Consider the following 22203-nt stretch of genomic DNA (forward strand, 5'->3'; position numbering starts at 1 on the left):
TTTCAAACATTACACATCATATTTAATTTTTAATTATTATTTTTATTCTTTTTAAACTAATTGAATTTTTTTACTCATCATCTATATATCACACATTTGGTAAAAAATAAAATAAAAAAAAATAAAAAATAAATGTGGTGTGTAGAGATGAGGAATAAAATTTTTCAATTAATTAATTTCACTCTGATATCATTCAACGAGGTGCATATCATCATCTTTAAACTATATCTTAAAATTCCTGTCAAAACCTTAAAACATAACACAAATAGACATGATATCGTTAGGATCACTTTATGTCGGGGTGGATTTATGAGTGCAATCAATGAGTCTACCCTGTACTAAATTGGCTATATTAAATAAGGTTATTTTGGACTTGGAAGAATGTAATTTCGGAATGGGGTTCCATCCTTCCCCATGCATGTGTAGGTTGTAGCAATAAATGGTGGTAAGGATATCATCAAATTCACGAAAACGTAAATTAAAAAATAAACTCAGAGTTTCTCACGTTGGATTCTCTTTTTTTGGGGATTCTCAATGATAACAAGTATATCGAAAATCGAAATTTTATATTTGAATATTATTTTGGATCGACTCAGATAAATACAAGAAGAACCTTATTTTGGATTTGGATGAATGTATTATTGGATTGGGGTTTCCATCCATCCTCTAGCAATAAATGAAAATGATATAATCAAAATACATGAAAACGCAAATTCCCCGAAAAAAAAAAAAAAAAAAAAGGATTTATTTATTTTTTTGGGATTCTAAATGTGAAAAAATATATTGAAAATATTAATTTAATGTATTTAATTTTGGCAGACCAAACAAACACAAAATACAAACATCACAGCTGAAGATTCTCGTATATGAATAAGACATAAAGAAGTCTGAACGAAGTTTAACAAACAAAATTAATTGCTCTCTCCGTACCCTATTAAGATTTCCATTTGACCTCACAGCAAAACCACACAGAAATTGTCCTCCCAAGTTGTCCAAAGACGCGAAGTTCTCTAAAAGAAGAGCCTCTTCGGTGCAGTTTCTTCTACGTACCATCGGCCAAGTCTCTTCAAATGGTATGCCTGTTTCCCCCCCCTTCCCCACCTGCCCTCTTTGATCTCTTTCTCAAATGGTATATATATATCGATCATATATCTATTTATATGAATCTAAGAAAAAAAAAAATTGTTGTTTGTAAAGCTTGTTTCCATATATATATATGTATATATGTATATATAGAAGCGTTATCAAAACCAAGCTTCTGGTTTTGAGTTCTTTAAGAAGAGTTCCACTTATGTTTCGATCCAGGGCGGCTGTTTACCGGCACGTAAAAAAAGTGGTTTCCACCGGCAAAAGCAGTTTGCCGGCGGGCTGGCCATTGCTGCTTCTTCTTGTTGTTGTCATATTGGAAAGTTCAGATATTTTACGCATTGTTTTTTGTGAAAGCGGAGAAGGAGATGGAATATACAGAGTATATATATATTAAGAGAATAATTTAAATATATATATAAATATTTAAATTTATATAATGTTTTTTTGTACATTAGCTGGCCGTCCAGTACTAATTTCTTAATTATGATCTAATTAATTAATTTCCATTGTCTTATTTTAAGCGTAATTAAACTCGTGAACGCTAAGATATATAGGACAACTTGCACGGGTTCGCAGATTTGCTTATTAATTAAGCTATCTATCAAACATGAAAATTTGAAATCACGTACGGAAACCATTTTAAGCGTCCAAGTTCTCAAATTTATATAATCATATTTTAAAACGACGGTATTTATATGCAGTGATGTTATTTTTATAAATTATTTAAAAAAAATACTCATTATTTAAAATATAATTATATAAAGATTTATAAGAAGTATTGTATGTCTATCATTTTCCTTTCAAATATATCAGTAGAAAAAGAAAATACAACCAAAACTGAAGGCGGCTTTAGATATTTATGTATATATTATATTATATTATGATTGGGAGGTTGAGTGTCTTCCAAAGTTTTGATTATTGTTATTTACGCAAATTGTCTAATTTCTTCTTTATGTTTAGCATTAAGTGAAGTTGAAGTATGTATAAAGAGTCATGGTGTGGTGATGAGTGAAGGCTAGAAATTAATGAAAAACCAGATAGAGTAAGTAATTGATTTAGACATGCATATTATCTCTCTCTCTCTCTCTCTCTCTATATATATATATATATGTATCTTGTCATGAAGTTAGTATATAGATATAGACATGATACTTAATTTGCCACAATTTCAAAGACTTGTATTTCTCTACCTATGATATTGTCAATTGTCCTTCAATCGGTGCATTTGTCTTGACTTTCAGTCTGAATTCGTTGGTCAATTCATAAATATATATATATATATATATTTATTTATATTATCTTGAAAAATATTTTGGCACAAAGATATCTATATGTTAAAGTAAATCTATAAATTAACGTGATTTAATGTAGTATGTTAGATTATAAATTTATTTTTATTGTAAAATAAATTTGAACGTATCATACAAAATTAGATTAATTTGTGAATTTATTTTAATAAAATTCTTTTACCGAGATGGTATTTCTTGATTTGTTTTTCTCTAGTAATTGGTCGGAATACTTTATGTTATGTTTAGTCCCCAAGTGGATGTATATATATATATATATATATATATGTGTGTTAGAAGTCATCAATACATGATACCAGCCCATAGAAATTAAGGGTAGTTTTAACAACGAGATTAAAACGACGAGAGATCTGATATAAGAGGACACACCAACACCCTTCTTGGAGGCTGCAAGTACGAGAGATCGATTCTTCATTATCTGAGTCTCTACCGTATCGGTAAAGGGCGAAAAAGGAAAACACAACTACCTTAAAAGACAAAAATTGCTGAGAAAAGAGGAAAAAGACAACAACTTTACGAAGAATGAAAGAGACTACGCGTGCGTTTCATGCACAAGAAAGATGGAGCGGATCAGGGCAGGATGCTAGGGCGAATCTAGCAATGCAAAAGTTTTAAATTTTGATCTGAGATAGCTAAGATTATACGAAAATCTCTTTATTTTATTTTATTTTATATTTTTATCCACAAAATTAGATTTTCTGATTCCACCCATAAAAGGATGGAATGGAAGCCCACAGACGAACTTTGTATGCGTGCTTTGAGGAGAGAGAGAGAGAGAGACGGTCGGGCCGGGGTTTAAATTGTAGCCAAAGCTGGGTGCTTACAAGATAGAGAGGTGGTTTTTTCCTCCTCTTAGTGCATGACAGTAGGGAAACATTATATATTATAATATGATGCAGGTCACCGGAGCTGGGAATGATGAGAGCCGGATTGTTCTGACAAAACCTGTGGCATTGGAGGGGGAATCAGATATTGATTACACAGCTCCTAATCCTCTCCAGCTCGTTTTGAGTCTCTTCAAAAATGTCATGCCAGGATCAGATCTCTCACGCTTTCAGGCAAGTCAAAAACTCTTTCTAGTCACCACATATATTTATGATTTTTAAAGTACTTGGACTTATAGCCCTGACTCTTATAACTAGCATCATTCGAATGGTTTTGACAAATACTATTTCTTGTTTCATTCAGCTGCCCCCCATCTTCAACATTCCAAAGTCACAGCTTCAGTGTTTTGGTGAATCGGTGTATTGCATTGCTACTGATATGTTGAGCAGGTGCAACGGCGGCAAGAGCCCCCATGACAGATTCATAGCCGTTACAGCCTGGAGCATTTCCACTCTGCGTCCTCTGATATTCGGTGTGGCTCCTTATAATCCCATTCTTGGAGAGACACACCATGTTTCAAGTGGGAATCTCAATGTTCTTCTTGAACAGGTATTTGCTTTTTCTTTTATGAATTTCCAATCAACTATCCACCACTCTTAAGTTGGAAGAGTGGAAAGGTAAATACCTTCAGGAGAAGGTTCATTTATCACACGACTGGCTGTGTCAAGATTGCCATATTTATGTTAGGCAAGGGCTTGGACATGCCCAAATTTAGTCTCTTAAGAAACTTGAGGTCAAACATGTTTGGCAAACTAGATTGATCTTGATGCAAGGAACAGCTTTCTGGCCCAGTTTGAACTGAAGATTTATTTGTTTTCTTCCTTACGTTGGCTACGCTCTTCTTTATCCTGTCTGCAGGTTTCACACCACCCACCAGTTTCTGCACTCCATGCAACCGATGAGAGAGAAAATGTTGAAATGATTTGGTGTCATCATCCTTCTCCCAAATTCCATGGTACATGAATTTTAGCAAAGTGATTATTATGAGTTTTCTTTTTATGCTAGCTGGATGTTGTTTATTGAGATTGAGATGTGCACGTTGAGCCCTTGAGTTTCAAATCCACTTGTCCTGAACATTCTTCAAATAGTATCCACTGGTTTAACATTCCTATAAACATCTATAACTCCAGTTGTAATACTTTCACTTACTTTAGCTACCAATGATGAAATTTCGTTCAACAATTATCTTTCAACATTTATAAAGCTACATCCATACTCGTGTTTACAGATATCCAACAAGGCAAATAACATTTGAATCTACATACTCCTTTGGCTTTAGTATATTTTTCACTTCTCTTGTTTTATACTATATGCACTTGACGTTTTTTAAAAACCAATATAGGTACTTCAGTGGAAGCCGAGGTGCTGGGCAAGAGGCAGCTGAAGCTACTAAATCATGGAGAAACCTATGTAATGAACTCACTGAATCTATTGATCAGATTCCTTCCAGGTCCTGGGACAGATTGGGTTGGTAAGGTCAAAATCCAGTGTCAAGAAACTGGGCTGGAAGCTGAGTTATGTTTTAGGAGCAATTCTTTTCTATGGCGCAGAGGAAATCATCGATCTGTTAAGGGGAAGATATTTGACTCATCATCCTTGCAGACTGTTTATGAGATTGATGGTCACTGGGATAGGTATAGGTGTCTTTGCAATATCATTCCTTCTCCACTCTGCAAGCATTAATAATCAATCTCTATTAATACATTAGCATAGTATGTGTTTCCCTTCTCTGATGTTTTTTGGTTGGAAAATAAGGATCTTAGGCAAAATTAATTTCCTGGCTCTTGGTTACTTGTCTTGTCTGTGACGGGAAAGGAATTCGTGTTTCATTCTGCTTTTAATTGAAATAAATAGTTATGAACAATAGCTTTGATTGTACATGAGTTATTGTCTTATATCAAAGAATATGTTTGATGGTTATAAAAGAACCTGTTATTTGTTTAATAAATTGCTAGTTTTTTTATTTCCTACCGCAGAACTGTCGGAGTGAAGGACATCAGTAATGGAAAATTAACAATTATATACAATGCAAAAGAAGTCATTTCAGGATTGACTGCTCCAATTGTCAAGGATCCAAAGGTAATTCACCTGTAATCCTCATCTATCCCTCCTTTCCCCTGTTTTTACTTAGAGTATCTGTGTACATTTTTCATAAAGTATGATGGGAAATAAGGGGTTCCCATTTAAATCCAAGCCCATTGATTCTGTGGCTAAATTTTACAATGTTAACATGAAAATTGCATCTCTTTTTCCATAAGGAGAAAAAACTAAACTATTTTTTAATAAATAAAATTACTGCAACGTGAATACATACAGTTCAAATGAGAAGCAAAGGATGGAACTTTTTTTCTCAAACGATATGACAAGAACCAAACTTATTCATTGCTACATAGTTTTGTTAATCGAATGCTTAGGTACATGGTTTTGTTTCACAATTGAGGGCGATTGAAAATACATGTTACAGATGTGTCTGCAAAAATAGACGTCTTTTACATTTGCAAGGGTGTCTGTGTATACCTGATTATGATATGCGATTCTCTTATGCCAACAGGAAGTGTGGCCAACTGAATCAGCCATGGTGTGGAGTGATGTGAGCCAGAGCATCCTGAGCAAAGACTGGGAGAAAGCAAGAGAAGCAAAGAAGGTGGTTGAGGAGAAACAGAGGGAGCTATTGAGAGAGAGAGATTCAAGAGGGGAAACTTGGATTCCTAAGCATTTTACAGTTTCTCATAGCAAGGAAGGTGGGTGGGACTGCTCACCTATTCAAAAGTGGGTCCCACCAGCACCCATAGTCGTGCCCCTTTGATTCATTGATTGTATAGAATCGTATCAGATCAGTTTCTTGCAAACTTTATTAGAATTGTTAGTGGCTGGATCAACCAACCCTGTAAACAACAAAGCGTCACCTGTTTTCTGCATCAAGTTCCCAAGTACTAATAGGTACAGAAGTCAGCTAGAAACATTGGGGGGATGGCTACAGAATGCTCAAAACAAGTGGCTGGACTTTCACTCTATGCTGAAATTCACGTGAAACAACTTTATTTGCCTTGTTAAATATCTGCCCCACTTATACCTGATGATAAGCAGTTCATCGCCTTTCTCGTTGGCCAAGTCAAATGAATGTAGTCCTTTTCCAAGAACTGCCTAGCCAGGCTATCTGGATCTTCTTCTTTTTAATCAAGTAGTTGAAGTGGGGCTCCTTAATTCGTTGCAGTGGTCTGCTTGTGGACATTACCAAGTTCTTTATACTTAGACAAACATTAAATCACATTTATACTTGTATTGCAAAGATGCCATGCATATTCAAACTTGGATTTGTAGAGCAAAGTATCTACAAACCTATAATGTAACGCACCAATGATAGGCCCAAACCACGTGGCCCAGATTGTGCAAGGATGACACACACAAATGGGATAATAAGGATTTTCTTTTAACCTCCCTTCATTTAAACTTAATACTTGTGTCTTTATGGTATTATGACTAGTCATTTTGAAATATAGGCAATGTGGTTTATGCTTTCCTTTGGGGCGTTACATATAACCTAGTCTGTTCAGTGCCTAGAGAAATTTAGCACTCAACCGAGTGTGCTAAATGTTAATTACCATAATTTGAGGCCTGAATTCATGCTTCTGGGTTCTTTCCTTACAAGCAATATAGCAGCAATTGCGATGCCTTAACCTTTGTTAACATTACAAATATCTAAAGGACAAATCAGAAGAGAAATCCATGACAAGGATGAAAGATATGACCCCTAAGTGAAGTTATTCCTATTACTCATCTATGTAGTGATTAAAATTTCTGAAAATTGTACTATTTAAAAGTTTAATATGAACTCGTATACTTATAAAAACTATACTAAATTCCAAATTCACATTTCATGCTGATGCACTATTTTAAGATCAATGAAGCCAAATCACAAAGTAACACAATTTCACTTATAATCAACACCTATTACATCTCTGCCAATATCTCCTAACCCCTATTCCTTCCTTTTGATATTTTTATGCATTAAGCACACCACCTACCTCTAACTCAAGCTATTGGACCATCTTTGAATGCTTTTTTTGCAAATCTGATTCACTTCCACGATTGAACGACTTCTCTCTAATGGTGTTCAATATAGGCTTCCATGACCGAGCTCTAGATGACCTCTATGCATCGGAAGGTGCCATGGCTGCCTTTGGCGCCACAAACCAGTTAGGACTTCTAGATGGTGAATTCAATACAAGGGTTAAGCCATATGGACTCACCAAGGGACTATCTCGAGGCAATTTAGCCTCACACCGGCTAGTTTTTGCTACCGCGGTTAGCTTCTTCACTACACAAGCCAAGTCCATAGGGGAAACCTCAGCTTGTAATGATGAGAATGGTAGCAATAAATAGTGTAAATGTAATTTATGCTTGGTTTGGATTAGATGCGTATGCTGTTAGGAATAAATGTAATCTTAATTGGACTTTAGGACTGCAGTGATCCTATAAGGATAAGTATTTGAATTGGAACTCTTATAAAATTTGTTTATTTTATAAGATAAGAGTCGACATGAATCATTTGTGTGCTTCGAGTCTAAAGAGACAGTTGAAGAGATAAGTATGCAAGCGTTATTGAAGAAACTGAAACATACTTGAACTCGAGATAATTCATAAGAAGTGATCCAGTCTGAGATGTTCGCAAATAGTTTGCAATGTATCTGACTGGGATTCTAGATAAACTTGTCAGCATAATCATTCTCTAAATCAATGACTGCATTGCCTATTTATAGAGGAGTCGACTAAGGGTTTACGTAACACTTAAACTTCACGTATTCACAAGTATTTGTGAGCTTGAAGATCTGGATAGAACTTCAAGAGACCGTGCAAGAGAAAATTCTCAAGAGAATGATTTTCCGAAAAAACTCAATTCGTGAGATTGAGTGAGAGCATACTCTAAGGGGGAGTTGTTGTATTCAAGTTCAACCACTGGAGGTTCCAGTAGAAAAGACAAAGATTGGAGAGTGTCAGAGATTCTGACTACCTCCTATGGGTAGAAGACAAGCGGGTCGCGTGTCTTAGGTACATGTGTAGAGTTACAAAGGTTTTGTAAACATTTTACTTGTAAAACTCTCAATTGATAAAATTGACTTTCCTAAGTTTGGTTGCCACGTAGGGTTTGAAGAGTTCTTCAAAAGGTTTCTCTTCATAACCAAATTATTGTGTTATTGTTCTTAATATTATATTTTAGTTACTAATTCGTGCTAACAATTTATGTTGATCATTAACGTGCATAATTAGGGGTGCTTAAGTAATTTCAATTGGCATTAGAGCATGGTTCACTCAAACTGAGTGAGATTCGTTCCTCTAGAAGATCATGGCGTCACTATCATCACCACCAAATTTCGATGGTGATAATTATGCCTACTAGAAGGTAAGAATGAAAGCATTTCTAAAATCGCTTGATGAGAAAGTCTGGCTAACCGTGGAATCAGGATTGACAAGACCCACAATACCTGTAGAAGAATGGACCAAACAACAATCAAGCAGCTGTAATTGGAACAATAAAGGTCTAAATGCCATTTTCATGGCAGTATCTCCTGATGAATTCAAGAGAATTTCCATGTGTGAAACATCTAAGGTTGCTTGGGACATTTTGGAAACCACACATGAAGGGACCAAAACGGTAAAAAATTCTAAATTACAAATATTGACCTCAAAATTTAAGGAAATTAAAATGCTGGAAGATGAGACTTTCAATGAATTTTATGCTAAACTGAATGACATTGTTAATTCCATATACAATCTCAGAGAAAAGGTAGAGGAGGCACGAGTTGTGAGAAAGATTCTGAGATCCCTACCTGAAAAGTTTCGACCAAAGGTAACAGCCATAAAAGAAAGTAAGGATCTAGACACAATTGGGTAGAAGAACTGGTAGGTTCTTTGCAAACTTATGAATCTACTCTTCCACAACAGAAGAAAGGTAAGTTTATTGCACTCAAAACTACTAAGGAAGAAAAATAGTCTGATGATGAAAATCTGTGTAATGATGATCTAGCACTTGTGGCCAGAAAATTAAAAAAAATTTATGTTTAATAAAAAGAATTCTGGTAAATGGAAAAAGGGAAAGATTTTTACTAAAAAGATCTTAAAAATAGAATAGAGACAAAATTGAGTTTAAAGATAAAGTCTAATATCATGAATGCTCTGGATTTGGTCATAGAAAAATTGAGTGTCCAAATTTTAAAAGGAAAGCAAAAGCTTTGAATACTACTCTAAGTGATGATTCTGAATCTGAAAGTTTAGATACATTATCTGACAATGAAACTGCCTTTATTACTTTTTCTATTTTTGTTACTAATTATGATGACATGAGCAAACTATATATTGACGATAGTGTGTTTGTTTGTGATACTGATTCTGATGTTTCCACAGAAGTTGCTGATCATGATCTAAGTGTGCATGAGGCATATGAGGATTTATGTGAAGAATTTGTGAAAATCCAAAAGGTAAATAAGAAGCTGTATAAAAATCTAACCACCACAGAGAGTGAAAAAAATAACTTGGTGGAAGCACTGAAAGTAACAGAACTAGAAGTAACAAGGCTACGCACACAGAAAGAGGTGCTTGAAAAAAGGCTAGCAGCTTGTCAGGAAGTCAAAGAAAAGACTCACACTCAAAAACTCAATGAACTACTGAAAGTTCAAAGAGATAGTTCTGATCGCACATGATTGGGATACAATATTTTCAGATATTCACATCATAAAGCATCCGCTGCCACTACATCCAAAGGTATTACCTTTGTAAAAGGAAGTAATGTAGAAAATGTTCCAAAGAAACTTGTGAATAAAGGCAAGGCAGTAATAACGACTTCAGATAAGTCCAAAGGTATGTTTGTTCGTACTTGTTATTATTGTGGAATAATTGGATATAATAGAACAAATTGCTTTAAATCTAGAAAAGAGAAAGAAAAAGGAAATAGAAACAATTTGTCAAACAAAGATACGAATCTAGAAATTAAAGTAAACAAACTGAGTAATCAAGTAAACACCCTAGGAAAGAAACTTGGTGAACTTTCTAAATTATGGTTTCCTAAAAACATGAATAAATCAAATATCAAAACCAAGTGGGTAGTAAAAGAAAAGGCCGTATGTCTAGTAGTTCACACAACACTTAGAGCCATGGATACTAGCATGTGGTATCTTGACAGTGTCTGTTCTAGACATATGACAGGAGATAAATGATTGTTTAAAAAGATTGAGACAATCAGTGGAGGATCCGTAACTTTCGGAGATGGAAAGTCAGCAACAGTGGAAGGAAAGAGAAGGGTAGATATTCCTGGTTTACCTACTCTTCATAATGTACTTTTTATTAATTGTCTCAAGGCTAATCTATTAAGTATCAGTCAATTTTGTGATGACCATATTTCTGTGCAGTTCTTAAATGATGAATGCAAAGTCTACAATAATGATGGAAAATGGATCTTAAAGGGTAGCTGGACTGCTGACAATTGCTATGGAATTTCTTCGATGAACACAATGCAATGTCACAAAGTAGAGTTAGATGAAAGAGTTAGATGAAACTGAATTGTGACACTACCGTCTAGGACATATCAACTATATAGACATGCAAAAAATATCTAAGAAAGAAGCTGTATGTGGACTGCCCAAAATTTTGAAAAATAAGAAGATAGTGTACGGAGCCTGTCAAGAAGGGAAGCAGACCAAGGCACAACACAAAAAAATAGTTAATATTCTGACTTTAAGACCACTTGAGCTGTTGCACATGGATTTGATGGGTCCTACTCAAATTGAGAGTCTCGACGGAAAGAAGTATATAATGGTCATTGTGGATGACTACTCTAGATATACATGGATCATACTGTTAAGAGACAAAACAGAAACTTTCAATCTTGCAAAGAAACTGTTCAGACGATTACAAATAGAGAAGAATTCCTCTATCTCTCTATTCGTAGTGATCATGGGAAAGAATTTGAAAATATTAATTTATCTTCTTTTTGTGATGAACAGGGAATACATCAAGAATTTTTAGCACCAATCACTCCACAACAGAACGGAATTGTTGAGAGGAGAAATAGGACAGGACAAGAGATGGCTCGCACATGCTGAACAACAAAAAAGATAGCATTATACTTTTGGGGAGAAGCTGTCAACACTGCTAGAAATATCTTGAACCGTGTAGTTTTTCGTCTAGGTACTAAACTCACTCTATATGAGTTATGGAATGGAAAGAAACCCACAGTAAAATACTTTAAAGTGTTTGAGAGTACTTGCTACATTCTAAGAGAGAGAAAATGCCCACAAATTTGATAGCAAGAGTGATAAAGGAATATTTCTTGAGTATTCATCAAATAGCAAAGCATACAGAGTGTACAATCTACGAACTAAAATAGTTATGGAGTCAATCAACGTATTTGTGGATGACAACTCTAAGGAGACAATAAAGAATGAACTTAACAACTTTATCAGGAAAACTGAAGAAGACTTAACCGATCAAGAAGACTCAGATCCAGCGGAGCTCGCAATGCCAAACCCAGCTTTACTCCATGAAAAAGAACCTTCTACAAGGATTAGCCACAATTATCCAAAGGAGAACATCCTTGGAGAATTGAATAAATGTATGAGATTAAGAAAACGTGTTTTAAATCAAATCTCATATGTTTGCTATTTATCTCTGGTTGAACCTAATAAGGTGGAAGAAGCCTTACAAGATGAAAACTGGGTCAAAGCCATGCACGAGGATTTGTACCAATTTACCCGAAATCAAGTATGAGAATTAGTTCCAAGACCTAAAGATCACAACATAATTGGAACAGAGTGGATATTCAAAAATAAGTCAGACAAACAAGGAACCATTGTTCGAAACAAGGCTAGACTAGTAGCACAAGGATACAACCAAGTTGAAGGAATTGATTTTGATGAGACCTTTGCACCAGGCTCGTTTGGAATCTGTTCGCATACTGCTAGCAATTGCAAACTATTTAAATTTTAAGTTTTATCAAATGGATGTTAAAAGTATTTTTTTAAATGGCATACTCGATGAAGAAGTATATGTAAAACAACCAAAGGGATTCATTCTCTAATTACTTGTTTCCTACCCATGTTTTTAGGTTGAATAAAGCACTGTGTGGATTGAAGCAAGCACGTCGAGTATGGTATGAAAGACTCATGAAATACTTGCTTAAAAATGACTTTGTAAGAGGTTAAGCTGACCGAACACTATTTTTAAGAAAATCTGGTAAGCATCTATTTATAGCTCATATATATGTAGATGATATTGTGTTTGGATCCACTCTTGATAGAGTTTTCCAAAGAAATGAAAAATGAGTTTGAAATGAGTATGATTGGAGAATTAAATTTATTTCTTGGAATTCAAATAAAACAAGCTGAAGAATGAATTTTTATTTCACAATCTAAATATGCTAAAGATCTTGTTAAGAAATTTGGCATTGAAGGGAAGACACATACTCGCACTCCAATGAGGACCTCAGTTAAAATATGCTCAGATTCTACAGGTAAGAGCATTGATCCTACTCTATATAGAAGCATGATAGGAAGTTTTCTTTACATTACTGCTAGCAAACCTGATATTGCTTTTAGTGTAGGTGTCTGTGCACGATTTCAGGCAAATCCTAAAGAATCACACCTCATAGAAGTAAAAAGAATCCTGAAATACCTAAGTGCTACGGTTGACTATGGCATATGGTATTCCAGAGATTCAAATCTAATTCTGGTTGGCAATTCTGATGCTGACTAGGTTGGTAATGCTGACAGAAAAAGCACCACCGGTGGTTGTTTTTATATCGGTAGCAATCTGGTAGCATGGATGAGTAAGAAGCAAAATCTCATCTCCCTATCCACTGCTAAAGTCGAGTACATTGCGGCTGACAGTTGTTGCACTCAGCTTCTTTGGATAAAAAAAGTAGGGGTGGGCAGCGGGGCCCTGCGCCCAGATTTGGAAACCTAAATCAATTTAGGTAGTTTTTTCACTTCTTGGCCTCTGGGTCAGGAAGCTGTTTATGGGCCATTTTCGGCCCATTTCAGCTAGAAACCGCTTCTGGGCCTTTGGCGCCTAGTAGGGTTCGTAGGGGGGGTGGATGGAGGACCCCCTCCACCCGCACCCCGTTATGCTGGACGGGGTCCCCCGTCGTCGGAGTGCGGGGGCGGGGTCGAAACACAAAGGTTGGACTTGGTCCCATGGTCACCACGCTTCTCTACCAACCATCTTGCACATGATCGAATCCTGACTGGTGCGATTTTTGGCATTTTTTTTGCCAGGAGTTGTGGCTTTTTTGCGCCACAAGCGCGTCCCTTCGCGTACGAGTGCCTTGGTCTGTATGTGGAGGCCATCCTCTCTACAAAATAATTAAAACTTCTCTTTGATAGAGGTGTGGCACGAACTCCTACCCACTTGTAGGATTACAGTCATCTATACCGCCGAGCATCAATTTGACTTGTAACGCAGACCTACAATATTATAACCAAAAGCAATAACTTATAAACTTTCCTTATTCTCTCTTTCCAAAATAATTCATAACTTCTAAAAATAAATCCCCAAAATGTTATAAATAACATATATTAATTTAAAAATATTTCCAACAATTGGTACCCATAGAAGATATTGAAGGAGGTTCAATTCTAGAGGTGCTGTGCTGCATGCTGGTATATCTAAAACCAAGAACCATTTCAACAGCACCAACCCTGCCCTGACTAATGGGAAAACAGGTGAAGCTCTTACAGCTGGATGCAACAGTGCATCACCTCTGATAATCTATAATCGTATGTTAGACTTCAACCACCAGCATCTGGACAACCAGCCAATAGAGATGGATGACAATAGCTAGTTAACTGTTTCAAAGTCCTCCACCTATCGACTTGGGCCATACCTATTTACGTGGTTTTAATTAAATTTCTTCTTACCTATAAAAAAAATACTGTCTCCAAAGTCCTGGAAAATTAATGAGGCCCAATTTATAACTGTGTTATTGCTCTAATGGTAATGCATCTTCAAATACGAAATTTTACAAGCTATCGAAATATGGAGACTAGTGTTTATTCAATTTGTACCCATCAAGAAAAGGGCTAGTGCTTCGTATATTAGCTCCATTTTTTGTCCAAGTAGCTGTCCTGACTGCAATATATATGCATTGAATATCCTATGTAAGCTACATTCCTAGCATCATTACCATCTCGAATAAAATGTACCCGTGCACCCTTTCTAAAAGTCTTTCTTCTCAATTTCAGGCAACATGTGTTCTGAATACCGGCCATTTCCGTGTGGACCAGGATCCTGAAAGCTGAGGTAAAGAAAAAGGAGTGCCTCAACAAGGGATGAGTCTAGATCCAAATCAATGCCACAAGATGAAGAATTTCCAATTCGGAGTGCTTCTTCCACACTTATAATTAATTGGCTATTGTACAAAAAGATTTACCAGTCAACAAAGCTGATGTTCGTATGCATCAGATAGTTGTAGATATAGTCAAAATTGTGCAAAGGAACACAACTGCAATCCAGAAAGAATTAAGCAGAAATTTATATTAGAGATTCATTACACTTAGTAAAGGAAAAGAACTCCAAATAATCCCTCATCTCATCACCTATCAGAAAGTAAAACAAAATGCTGGTTAGCAGGATATATATTGAACACTCCCAGACATGTACGGATTTTCTCAACCATATCCTAAGGGTTTTTCACACCAATCTATACAAATCATATCAAAGTGGTTGTACGGCAATTGCACACCTACGACTGTAACTATCATTATCTTCAAATATATCAGTAGAAAAAGAAAAGAGAAAAAGAAAATTGCCATCCACTACCAAAACTGCTGACAACTTTAGGCCTCGTTTATTTTTACAGATGATATGAGATGAGATAAATTGAGATAAAAGTTAAAAGTTGAATAAAATATTATTAGAATATATTTTTTAATATTATTTTTATTTTGATATTTGAAAACATTGAATTGTTTATTTTATTTTGTACGAAAATTTGAAAAAGTTGTAATTATTAGATGAAATGAGATTAAAAATTTTGTTAAAGTGAACGAGGCCTTAGATATTTACGTATATATTATATTATATTATATGATTTGGAGGTTGAGTATCTTCCAAGTTTTGATTATTGTTCTTTACGCAAATAGTTTAAGTTCTTCTTTATGTTTAACCTTAAGCAAAGTTGAATATATATAATCCTAATTAATTTGGTTGAATTATGTATAAAGAGTCATGGTGTGGTGATGGGTGAAGGCTAGAAATTAATGAAAAACCAGATAGAGTAAGTAATTGATTTAGACATGCATATTATATATCTCTCTATATATGTATCTTGTCATGAAGTAGTATATAGCTAGTAAGCTAGACATGATACTTATTTTGCCACAATTTCAAAGACTTGAGATAGCTAAGATTATACGAAAATCTCTTTATTTATTTATTTTTATATTTTTATCAACAAAATTAGATTTTCTGATTCCACCCATAAAAGGATGGAATGGAAGCCCATAGACGAACTTTGTATGCATGCTTTGAGAGAGAGAGAGAGACGATCGGGCCGGGGCCAAAGCTGGGTGCTTACAAGATAGAGAGGTGGTTTTTTTAGTGCATGACAGTTGGGAAACATTATATATTATAATATGATGCAGGTCACCGGAGCTGGGAATGGTGAGAGCCGGATTGTTCTGACAAAACCAGTGACATTGGAGGGGGAATCAGATATTGATTACACAGCTCCTAATCCTCTCCGGCTCGTTTTGAGTCTCTTCAAAAATGTCATGCCAGGATCAGATCTCTCACGCTTTCAGGCAAGTCAAAAACTCTTTCTAGTCACCACATATATTTATGATTTTTAAAGTACTTGGACTTATAGCCCTGACTCTTATAACTAGCATTATTCGAATGGTTTTGACAAATACTATTTCTTGTTTCATTCAGCTGCCCCCCATCTTCAACATTCCAAAGTCACAGCTTCAGTGTTTTGGTGAATCGGTGTATTGCATTGCTACTGATATGTTGAGCAGGTGCAACGGCGGCAAGAGCCCCCAAGACAGATTCATAGCCGTTACAGCCTGGAGCATTTCCACTCTGCGTCCTGTGATATTCGGTGTGGCTCCTTATAATCCCGTTCTTGGAGAGACGCACCATGTTTCAAGTGGGAATCTCAATGTTCTTCTTGAACAGGTTTTTGCTTTTTCTTTTATGAATTTCCAATCAACTATCCACCACTCTTAAGTTGTAAGAGTGGAAAGGTAAATACCTTCAGGAGAAGGCTCATTTATCACACGCCTGGCTGTGTCATGATTGCCATATTTATGTTAGGCAAGGGCTTGGACATGCCCAAATTTAGTCTCTTAAGAAACTTGAGGTCAAACATGTTTGGCAAACTAGCTTGATCTTGATGCAAGGAACAGCTTTCCGGCCCAGTTTGAACTGAAGAATTATTTGTTTTCTTCCTTACGTTGGCTACGCTCCTCTTTATCCTGTCTGCAGGTTTCACACCACCCACCAGTATCTGCACTCCATGCAACCGATGAGAGAGAAAATGTTGAAATGATTTGGTGTCATCATCCTTCTCCCAAATTCCATGGTACATGAATTTTAGCAAAGTGATTATTATGAGTTTTCTTTTTATGCTAGCTGGATGTTGTTTATTGAGATTGAGATGTGCACGTTGGGCCCTTGAGTTCAAATCCACTTGTCCTGAACATTCTTCAAATAGTATCCACTGGTTTAACATTCCTGTAAACATCTATAACTCCAGTTGTAATACTTTCACTTACTTTAGCTACCAATGATGAAATTTTGTTCAACAATTATCTTTCAACATTTATAAAGCTACATCTATACTAGTGTTTACAGATATCCAACAAGGCAAATAACATTTGAATCTACGTACTCCTTTGGCTTTAGTATATTTTTCACTTCTCTTGTTTTATACTATATGCACTTGACGTTTTTTAAAAACCAATATAGGTACTTCAGTGGAAGCCGAGGTGCTGGGCAAAAGGCAGCTGAAGCTACTAAATCATGGAGAAACCTATGTAATGAACTCACTGAATCTATTGATCAGATTCCTTCCAGGTCCTGGGACAGATTGGGTTGGTAAGGTCAAAATCCAGTGTCAAGAAACTGGGCTGGAAGCTGAGTTATGTTTTAGGAGCAATTCTTTTCTATGGCGCAGAGGAAATCATCGATCTGTTAAGGGGAAGATATTTGACTCATCATCCTTGCAGACTCTTTATGAGATTGATGGTCACTGGGATAGGTATAAGTGTCTTTGCAATATCATTCCTTCTCCACTCTGCAAGCATTAATAATCAATCTCTATTAATACATTAGCATGGTATGTGTTTCCCTTCTCTGATGTTTTTTGGTTGAAAAATGAGGATCTTAGGCAAAATTAATTTCCAGGCTCTTGGTTACTTGTCTTGTCTGTGATGGGAAAGGAATTCGTGTTTCATTCTGCTTTTAATTGAAATAAATAGTTATGAACAATAGCTTTGATTGTACATGAGTTATTGTTTAATATCAAAGAATATGTTTGATGGTTATAAAAGAACCTGTGTTATTTGTTTAATAAATGCTAGTTTTTTTATTTCCTACCGCAGAACTGTCGGAGTGAAGGACATTAGTAATGGAAAATTAACAATTATATACAATGCAAAAGAAGTCATTTCAGGATTGAATGCTCCAATTGTCAAGGATCCAAAGGTAATTCACCTGTAATCCTCATCCATCCCTCCTTTCCTCTGTTAGTATCTGTGTACATTTTTCATAAAGTATGATGGGAAATAAGGGGTTCCCATTTAAATCCAAGCCCATTGATTCTGTGGCTAAATTTTACAATGTTAACATGACAATTGCATCTCTTTTTCCATAAGGAGAAAAAACTAAAATATTTTTTAATAAATAAAATTACTGCAACGTGAATAGAATACATACAGTTCAAATGAGAAGCAAAGGATGGAACTTTTTTTCTCAAACGATATGACAAGAACCAAACTTATTCATTGCTACATAGTTTTGTTAATCGAATGCTTAGGTACATGGTTTTGTTTCACAATTGAGGGCGATTGAAAATACATGTTACAGATGTGTCTGCAAAAATAGACGTCTTTTACATTTGCAAGGGTGTCTTTGTGTGTACCTGATTATGATATGCGATTCTCTTATGCCAACAGGAAGTGTGGCCAACTGAATCAGCCATGGTGTGGAGTGATGTGAGCCAGAGCATCCTGAGCAAAGACTGGGAGAAAGCAAGAGAAGCAAAGAAGGTGGTTGAGGAGAAACAGAGGGAGCTATTGAGAGAGAGAGATTCAAGAGGGGAAACTTGGATTCCTAAGCATTTTACAGTTTCTCATAGCAAGGAAGGTGGGTGGGACTGCTCACCTATTCAAAAGTGGGTCCCACCAGCACCCATAGTCGTGCCCCTTTGATTCATTGATTGTATAGAATCGTATCAGATCAGTTTCTTGCAAACTTTATTAGAATTGTTAGTGGCTGGATCAACCAACCCTGTAAACAACAAAGCGTCACCTGTTTTCTGCATCAAGTTCCCAAGTACTAATAGGTACAGAAGTCAGCTAGAAACATTGGGGGGATGGCTACAGAATGCTCAAAACAAGTGGCTGGACTTTCACTCTATGCTGAAATTCACGTGAAACAACTTTATTTGCCTTGTTAAATATCTGCCCCACTTATACCTAATGATAAGGAGTTCATCGCCTTTTTTGTTGGCCAAGTCAAATGAATGTAGTCCTTTTCCAAGAACTGCCTAGCCAGGCTATCAGGATCTTCTTCTTTTTAATCAAGCAGTTGAAGTGGGGCTCCTTAATTCGTTGCAGTGGTCTGCTTGTGGACATTACCAAGTTCTTTATACTTGGACAAACATTAAATCACATTTATACTTGTATTGCAAAGATGCCATGCATATTCAAACTTGGATTTGTAGAGCAAGGTATCTACAAACCTATAATGTAACACCCCAATGGTAGGCCCAAACCACATCGCCCAGACTGTGCAAGGATGACCCGCACAAATTGCATAATAAGGATTTTCTTTTAACCTCCCTTCATTTAAACTGAATACTTGTGTCTTGATAGTATTATGACTAGTCATTTTAGAGTATAGGCCATTTAGGCCTTCTTTTGGGGTGTTACATATAACCTAGACTGTTCAGTGCCAAGAGAAATTTAGCACTCAACCGAGTGTGCTAAATGTTAATTACCATAATTTGAGGCCTGAATTCATGCTTCTGGGTTCTTTCCTTGCAAGCCATATAGCAGCTATTGCGATGCCTTAACCCTTGTTAACATTACAAATATTTAAAGGACAAATCAGATGAGAGATCCATGACGAGGATGACAGATATGACCCTTAAGTGAAGTTATTCCTATCACTCATCTATGTAGTGATTAAAATTTCTGAAAATTGTACGATTTAAAAGTTTAATATGAACTCATATACTTATAAAAACTGTACTGAATTCCAAATTCACATTTTATGCTGATACACTATTTTAAGATCAATGAAGCTAAATCACAAAGTAACACAATTTCACTTATAATCAACACCTATTACATCTCTGCCAATATCTCCTAACCCCTATTCCTTCCTTTTGATATTTTTATGCATCAAGCACACCACCTACCTCAAACTCAAGCTATTGGGATTTGGACCATCTCCGAATGCTTTTCTTGCAAATCTGATTCACTTCCACGATTGAACGACTTCTCTCTAATGGTGTTCAATATAGGCTTCCATGACCGAGCTCTAGATGATCTCTGCGCATCGGAAGGTGCCATGGCTGCCTCTGGCGCCACAAACCGGTTAGGACTTCTAGATGGTGAATTCAATACAGGGGTTGAGCCATATGGACTCATCAAGGGACTATCTCGGAGAGATTTAGCCTCACACCGGCTAGTTTTTGCTACCGCGGTTAGCTTCTTCACTACACAGGCCAAGTCCATAGGGGAAACCTCAGCTTGTAATGCTGAGAATGGTAGCAATAAATAGATTTTGCCTAGTTCAAGTTGGGCATCGGGCTTTAGTAGTTTGGAGCCAGTGGTGGTGGATAGAAGCTGAGATGGGGTGCATACGAAGTGCTTTGCAGGCTTGCCAGTGACTTGGCTAACTGAAACAGGATGTTCAAAGTTCTCCACATAACCATTCAAGTGAACCACTCTTATGCCTTCCAATGCCCGTGATGATCTGCAAGAAAAACAAGCACCCATGTTTCTGTATAAGATATGCAGAAGGAAAGTAGCCTCTGCAGGGGATATTGGATATGAGCAATTGAGCGAGTAGGAGTTGTATATATAAATATATATATATATATATACACATATGAGAAGGTCTTTGTTTTTCTATGCCTTTCTTGATAACCTACTTGAGCAAGAAAGCAATGATTTTGTCAGCTTTTAATTCCTTTTCCTTTTAGACCAAATGATCCATCCAAGCCGTATGAAAAGGGTTGCAAGTCCCTTCCACTGAATTTCAGAATCCTCCTCAATAATTTATAGACAATTTACTCTCTCACTAATGATGACATTTACAATTTAAGGTGAGGTTTATAAAGTAATTTGACTATAAGTGTTTGAACCAGTCAAGGGGTGGATCCATGCACATTCTATTGCAAAGGTTCAGAAGCCTATGACCATGATTTGCTGTTGAAAACATGGATAATTTTCTCTGACTCGTGCTCTCTCACTTTGAAAATGTCGTGGCCTTGGGGCTTGGAACTTAGCGGATTGTTCACAAGTTACAGATAAGAGTAGGCCCGGCAAGTAAAAATATACAATTCCAAAAGCTTGACTGACAAGAGGAAGGAAGACTTTCTTTCCGATAATTGATTCTAATTTCCAAACTCTGCTTTTCACCTTGAGTTAGCCATGGGCAATCTTACGTTTCCCAACTCATGTTTGACGACTTTTTAATTTTCTAATCTTATTTTGATGGCACATATGGATCATTTATTTTAATATTTAAAGAAGTATCATTCAATAAATAAGTCCGTTTAGTTATAAAAATACTCTCAACTTATCTCATCTCATCATTACAATTTTTTTAAATTCTCATATAAAATATAATAAATAATTCAACTTTTTCAAATTCTAAAATAATAATAATATTAAAAAATAATTTTTTAATAATTTTTTATTCAATTCATCTAAAACCATATTATATCATTTACTATCCAAACGAGCATTTGAAAGTAAAATAGTTATAAAAAAAATTGTAAGTTGATTATTTTCTTTATTTTTATTCTTCAAGAAATAAGAATTGAAGCTTATACATACTTTTAAATCATCACTTATCTCAAAAATATAAATTGATGAAAAGAAACATATTTTACTATTATCTTTAACACATACCCCAGTAAAAGGTGGTGATGAATCCAGGTTAGATTTGTATCTGCCATCAAATTAATCTAAGGTCAGCATTTTGGTGCAGGTGGAATTGTCTGAGGTAGTCGAGTAAACCTCAAGGACCACCAAGTCAAATGACCCCAAACATCAGCAACCATGGACGGGACCTTTGTGGAGTATGTTATGGGCAACATGTCATTATTGATTGTGAGATTTGTCCTCACATGAAGACTGTGTTGACCAGCTCAGTCCTAATTCTACTTGTCTTCTGTAGAGGACCCCAAAAGAAAGAAATTAAGGTTAAACAATTGCTGCAGAAGAGAGGGGAGAGAAATATAGACCTAGAATAAGGTACAATGTGATCTTCAAGTTCTAATTCAGTGGAGCAAAGAAGAACCCAGGTAGAAAAAATAAAAAAAATAAAAAATTTATTATCCATCTTTTACTTCGAAATCCATCTCAAACCCATTTTTATGTGCCGAAGGTAGGATGGAAGATCTTCAGAGAAATGCTTGAGATAGTGATTAGTGGAAGTTGAATCTTATGTTTTTCTCTTGCGAAGATGATAT

The 22203-nt window shown here is 35.9% G+C and overlaps 3 protein-coding genes across 7 annotated transcripts; 2 read left to right on the plus strand and 1 right to left on the minus strand.

The window, feature by feature from the left end:
* Window positions 1-899: 899 nt before the first annotated feature.
* LOC109015707 (oxysterol-binding protein-related protein 4B-like) lies at window positions 900-6494 on the plus strand. 3 transcript variants are annotated; one of them, XM_018998260.2, is made up of 7 exons: window positions 900-1073; window positions 3296-3454; window positions 3585-3830; window positions 4140-4236; window positions 4624-4915; window positions 5258-5360; window positions 5833-6494. In XM_018998260.2, the coding sequence occupies exons 1-7, from the start codon at window positions 1071-1073 to the stop codon at window positions 6085-6087; spliced, it is 1155 nt and encodes a 384-aa protein (XP_018853805.1). In that variant the 5' UTR covers window positions 900-1070; the 3' UTR covers window positions 6088-6494. The 3 variants fall into 3 exon arrangements, with proteins under 3 accessions (XP_018853805.1, XP_018853748.1, XP_018853858.1); XM_018998313.2 differs by lacking the exon at window positions 900-1073 and adding an exon at window positions 3080-3231; XM_018998203.2 differs by lacking the exon at window positions 900-1073 and having other exon boundaries at window positions 2746-3454.
* A 719-nt stretch (window positions 6495-7213) lies between these two features.
* Window positions 7214-21736, minus strand: LOC109016081. Of its 3 annotated transcripts, XR_004802209.1 has the most exons (3): window positions 21641-21736; window positions 19841-20477; window positions 7214-7302 (listed from the first exon to the last, which is right to left on the minus strand). XR_004802209.1 is itself a non-coding variant. In XM_018998572.2 (2 exons), exons 1-2 carry the CDS (start codon window positions 21685-21687, stop codon window positions 19925-19927), a joined length of 600 nt encoding a protein of 199 aa, XP_018854117.1. In that variant the 5' UTR covers window positions 21688-21736; the 3' UTR covers window positions 19688-19924. The 3 variants fall into 3 exon arrangements, 1 of the variants encoding a protein (XP_018854117.1); XR_002000068.2 differs by lacking the exons at window positions 7214-7302; window positions 21641-21736 and adding an exon at window positions 20656-20760 and having other exon boundaries at window positions 19688-20477; XM_018998572.2 differs by lacking the exon at window positions 7214-7302 and having other exon boundaries at window positions 19688-20477.
* Window positions 15779-19104, plus strand: LOC109015922 (oxysterol-binding protein-related protein 4B-like). The gene is made up of 6 exons (XM_035693041.1): window positions 15779-16072; window positions 16203-16448; window positions 16758-16854; window positions 17241-17532; window positions 17876-17978; window positions 18449-19104. Exons 1-6 carry the CDS (start codon window positions 15905-15907, stop codon window positions 18701-18703), a joined length of 1161 nt encoding a protein of 386 aa, XP_035548934.1. The 5' UTR covers window positions 15779-15904; the 3' UTR covers window positions 18704-19104.
* Window positions 21737-22203: the final 467 nt, after the last annotated feature.

The sequence above is a fragment of the Juglans regia genome, chromosome 8, assembly GCF_001411555.2.
Source record: "Juglans regia cultivar Chandler chromosome 8, Walnut 2.0, whole genome shotgun sequence".
In the NCBI taxonomy this organism is placed as follows: Eukaryota; Viridiplantae; Streptophyta; class Magnoliopsida; order Fagales; family Juglandaceae; genus Juglans; species Juglans regia.

Coding starts and splice junctions, on each gene's coding strand:
- LOC109015707 (XM_018998203.2), top strand. CDS start 3,287: ATGATGCAGGTCACCGGAGCTGGGAATGATGAGAGCCGGATTGTTCTG. Junction 3,455..3,584: donor CAGATCTCTCACGCTTTCAG/GCAAGTCAAAAA, acceptor TGTTTCATTCAG/CTGCCCCCCATCTTCAACAT. Junction 3,831..4,139: donor TCAATGTTCTTCTTGAACAG/GTATTTGCTTTT, acceptor TCCTGTCTGCAG/GTTTCACACCACCCACCAGT.
- LOC109015922 (XM_035693041.1), top strand. CDS start 15,905: ATGATGCAGGTCACCGGAGCTGGGAATGGTGAGAGCCGGATTGTTCTG. Junction 16,449..16,757: donor TCAATGTTCTTCTTGAACAG/GTTTTTGCTTTT, acceptor TCCTGTCTGCAG/GTTTCACACCACCCACCAGT. Junction 16,855..17,240: donor TCCTTCTCCCAAATTCCATG/GTACATGAATTT, acceptor AAACCAATATAG/GTACTTCAGTGGAAGCCGAG.
- LOC109016081 (XM_018998572.2), bottom strand. CDS start 21,687: ATGGCAGATACAAATCTAACCTGGATTCATCACCACCTTTTACTGGG. Junction 20,478..21,640: donor CATCACCACCTTTTACTGGG/GTATGTGTTAAA, acceptor TTTTTCTTGCAG/ATCATCACGGGCATTGGAAG.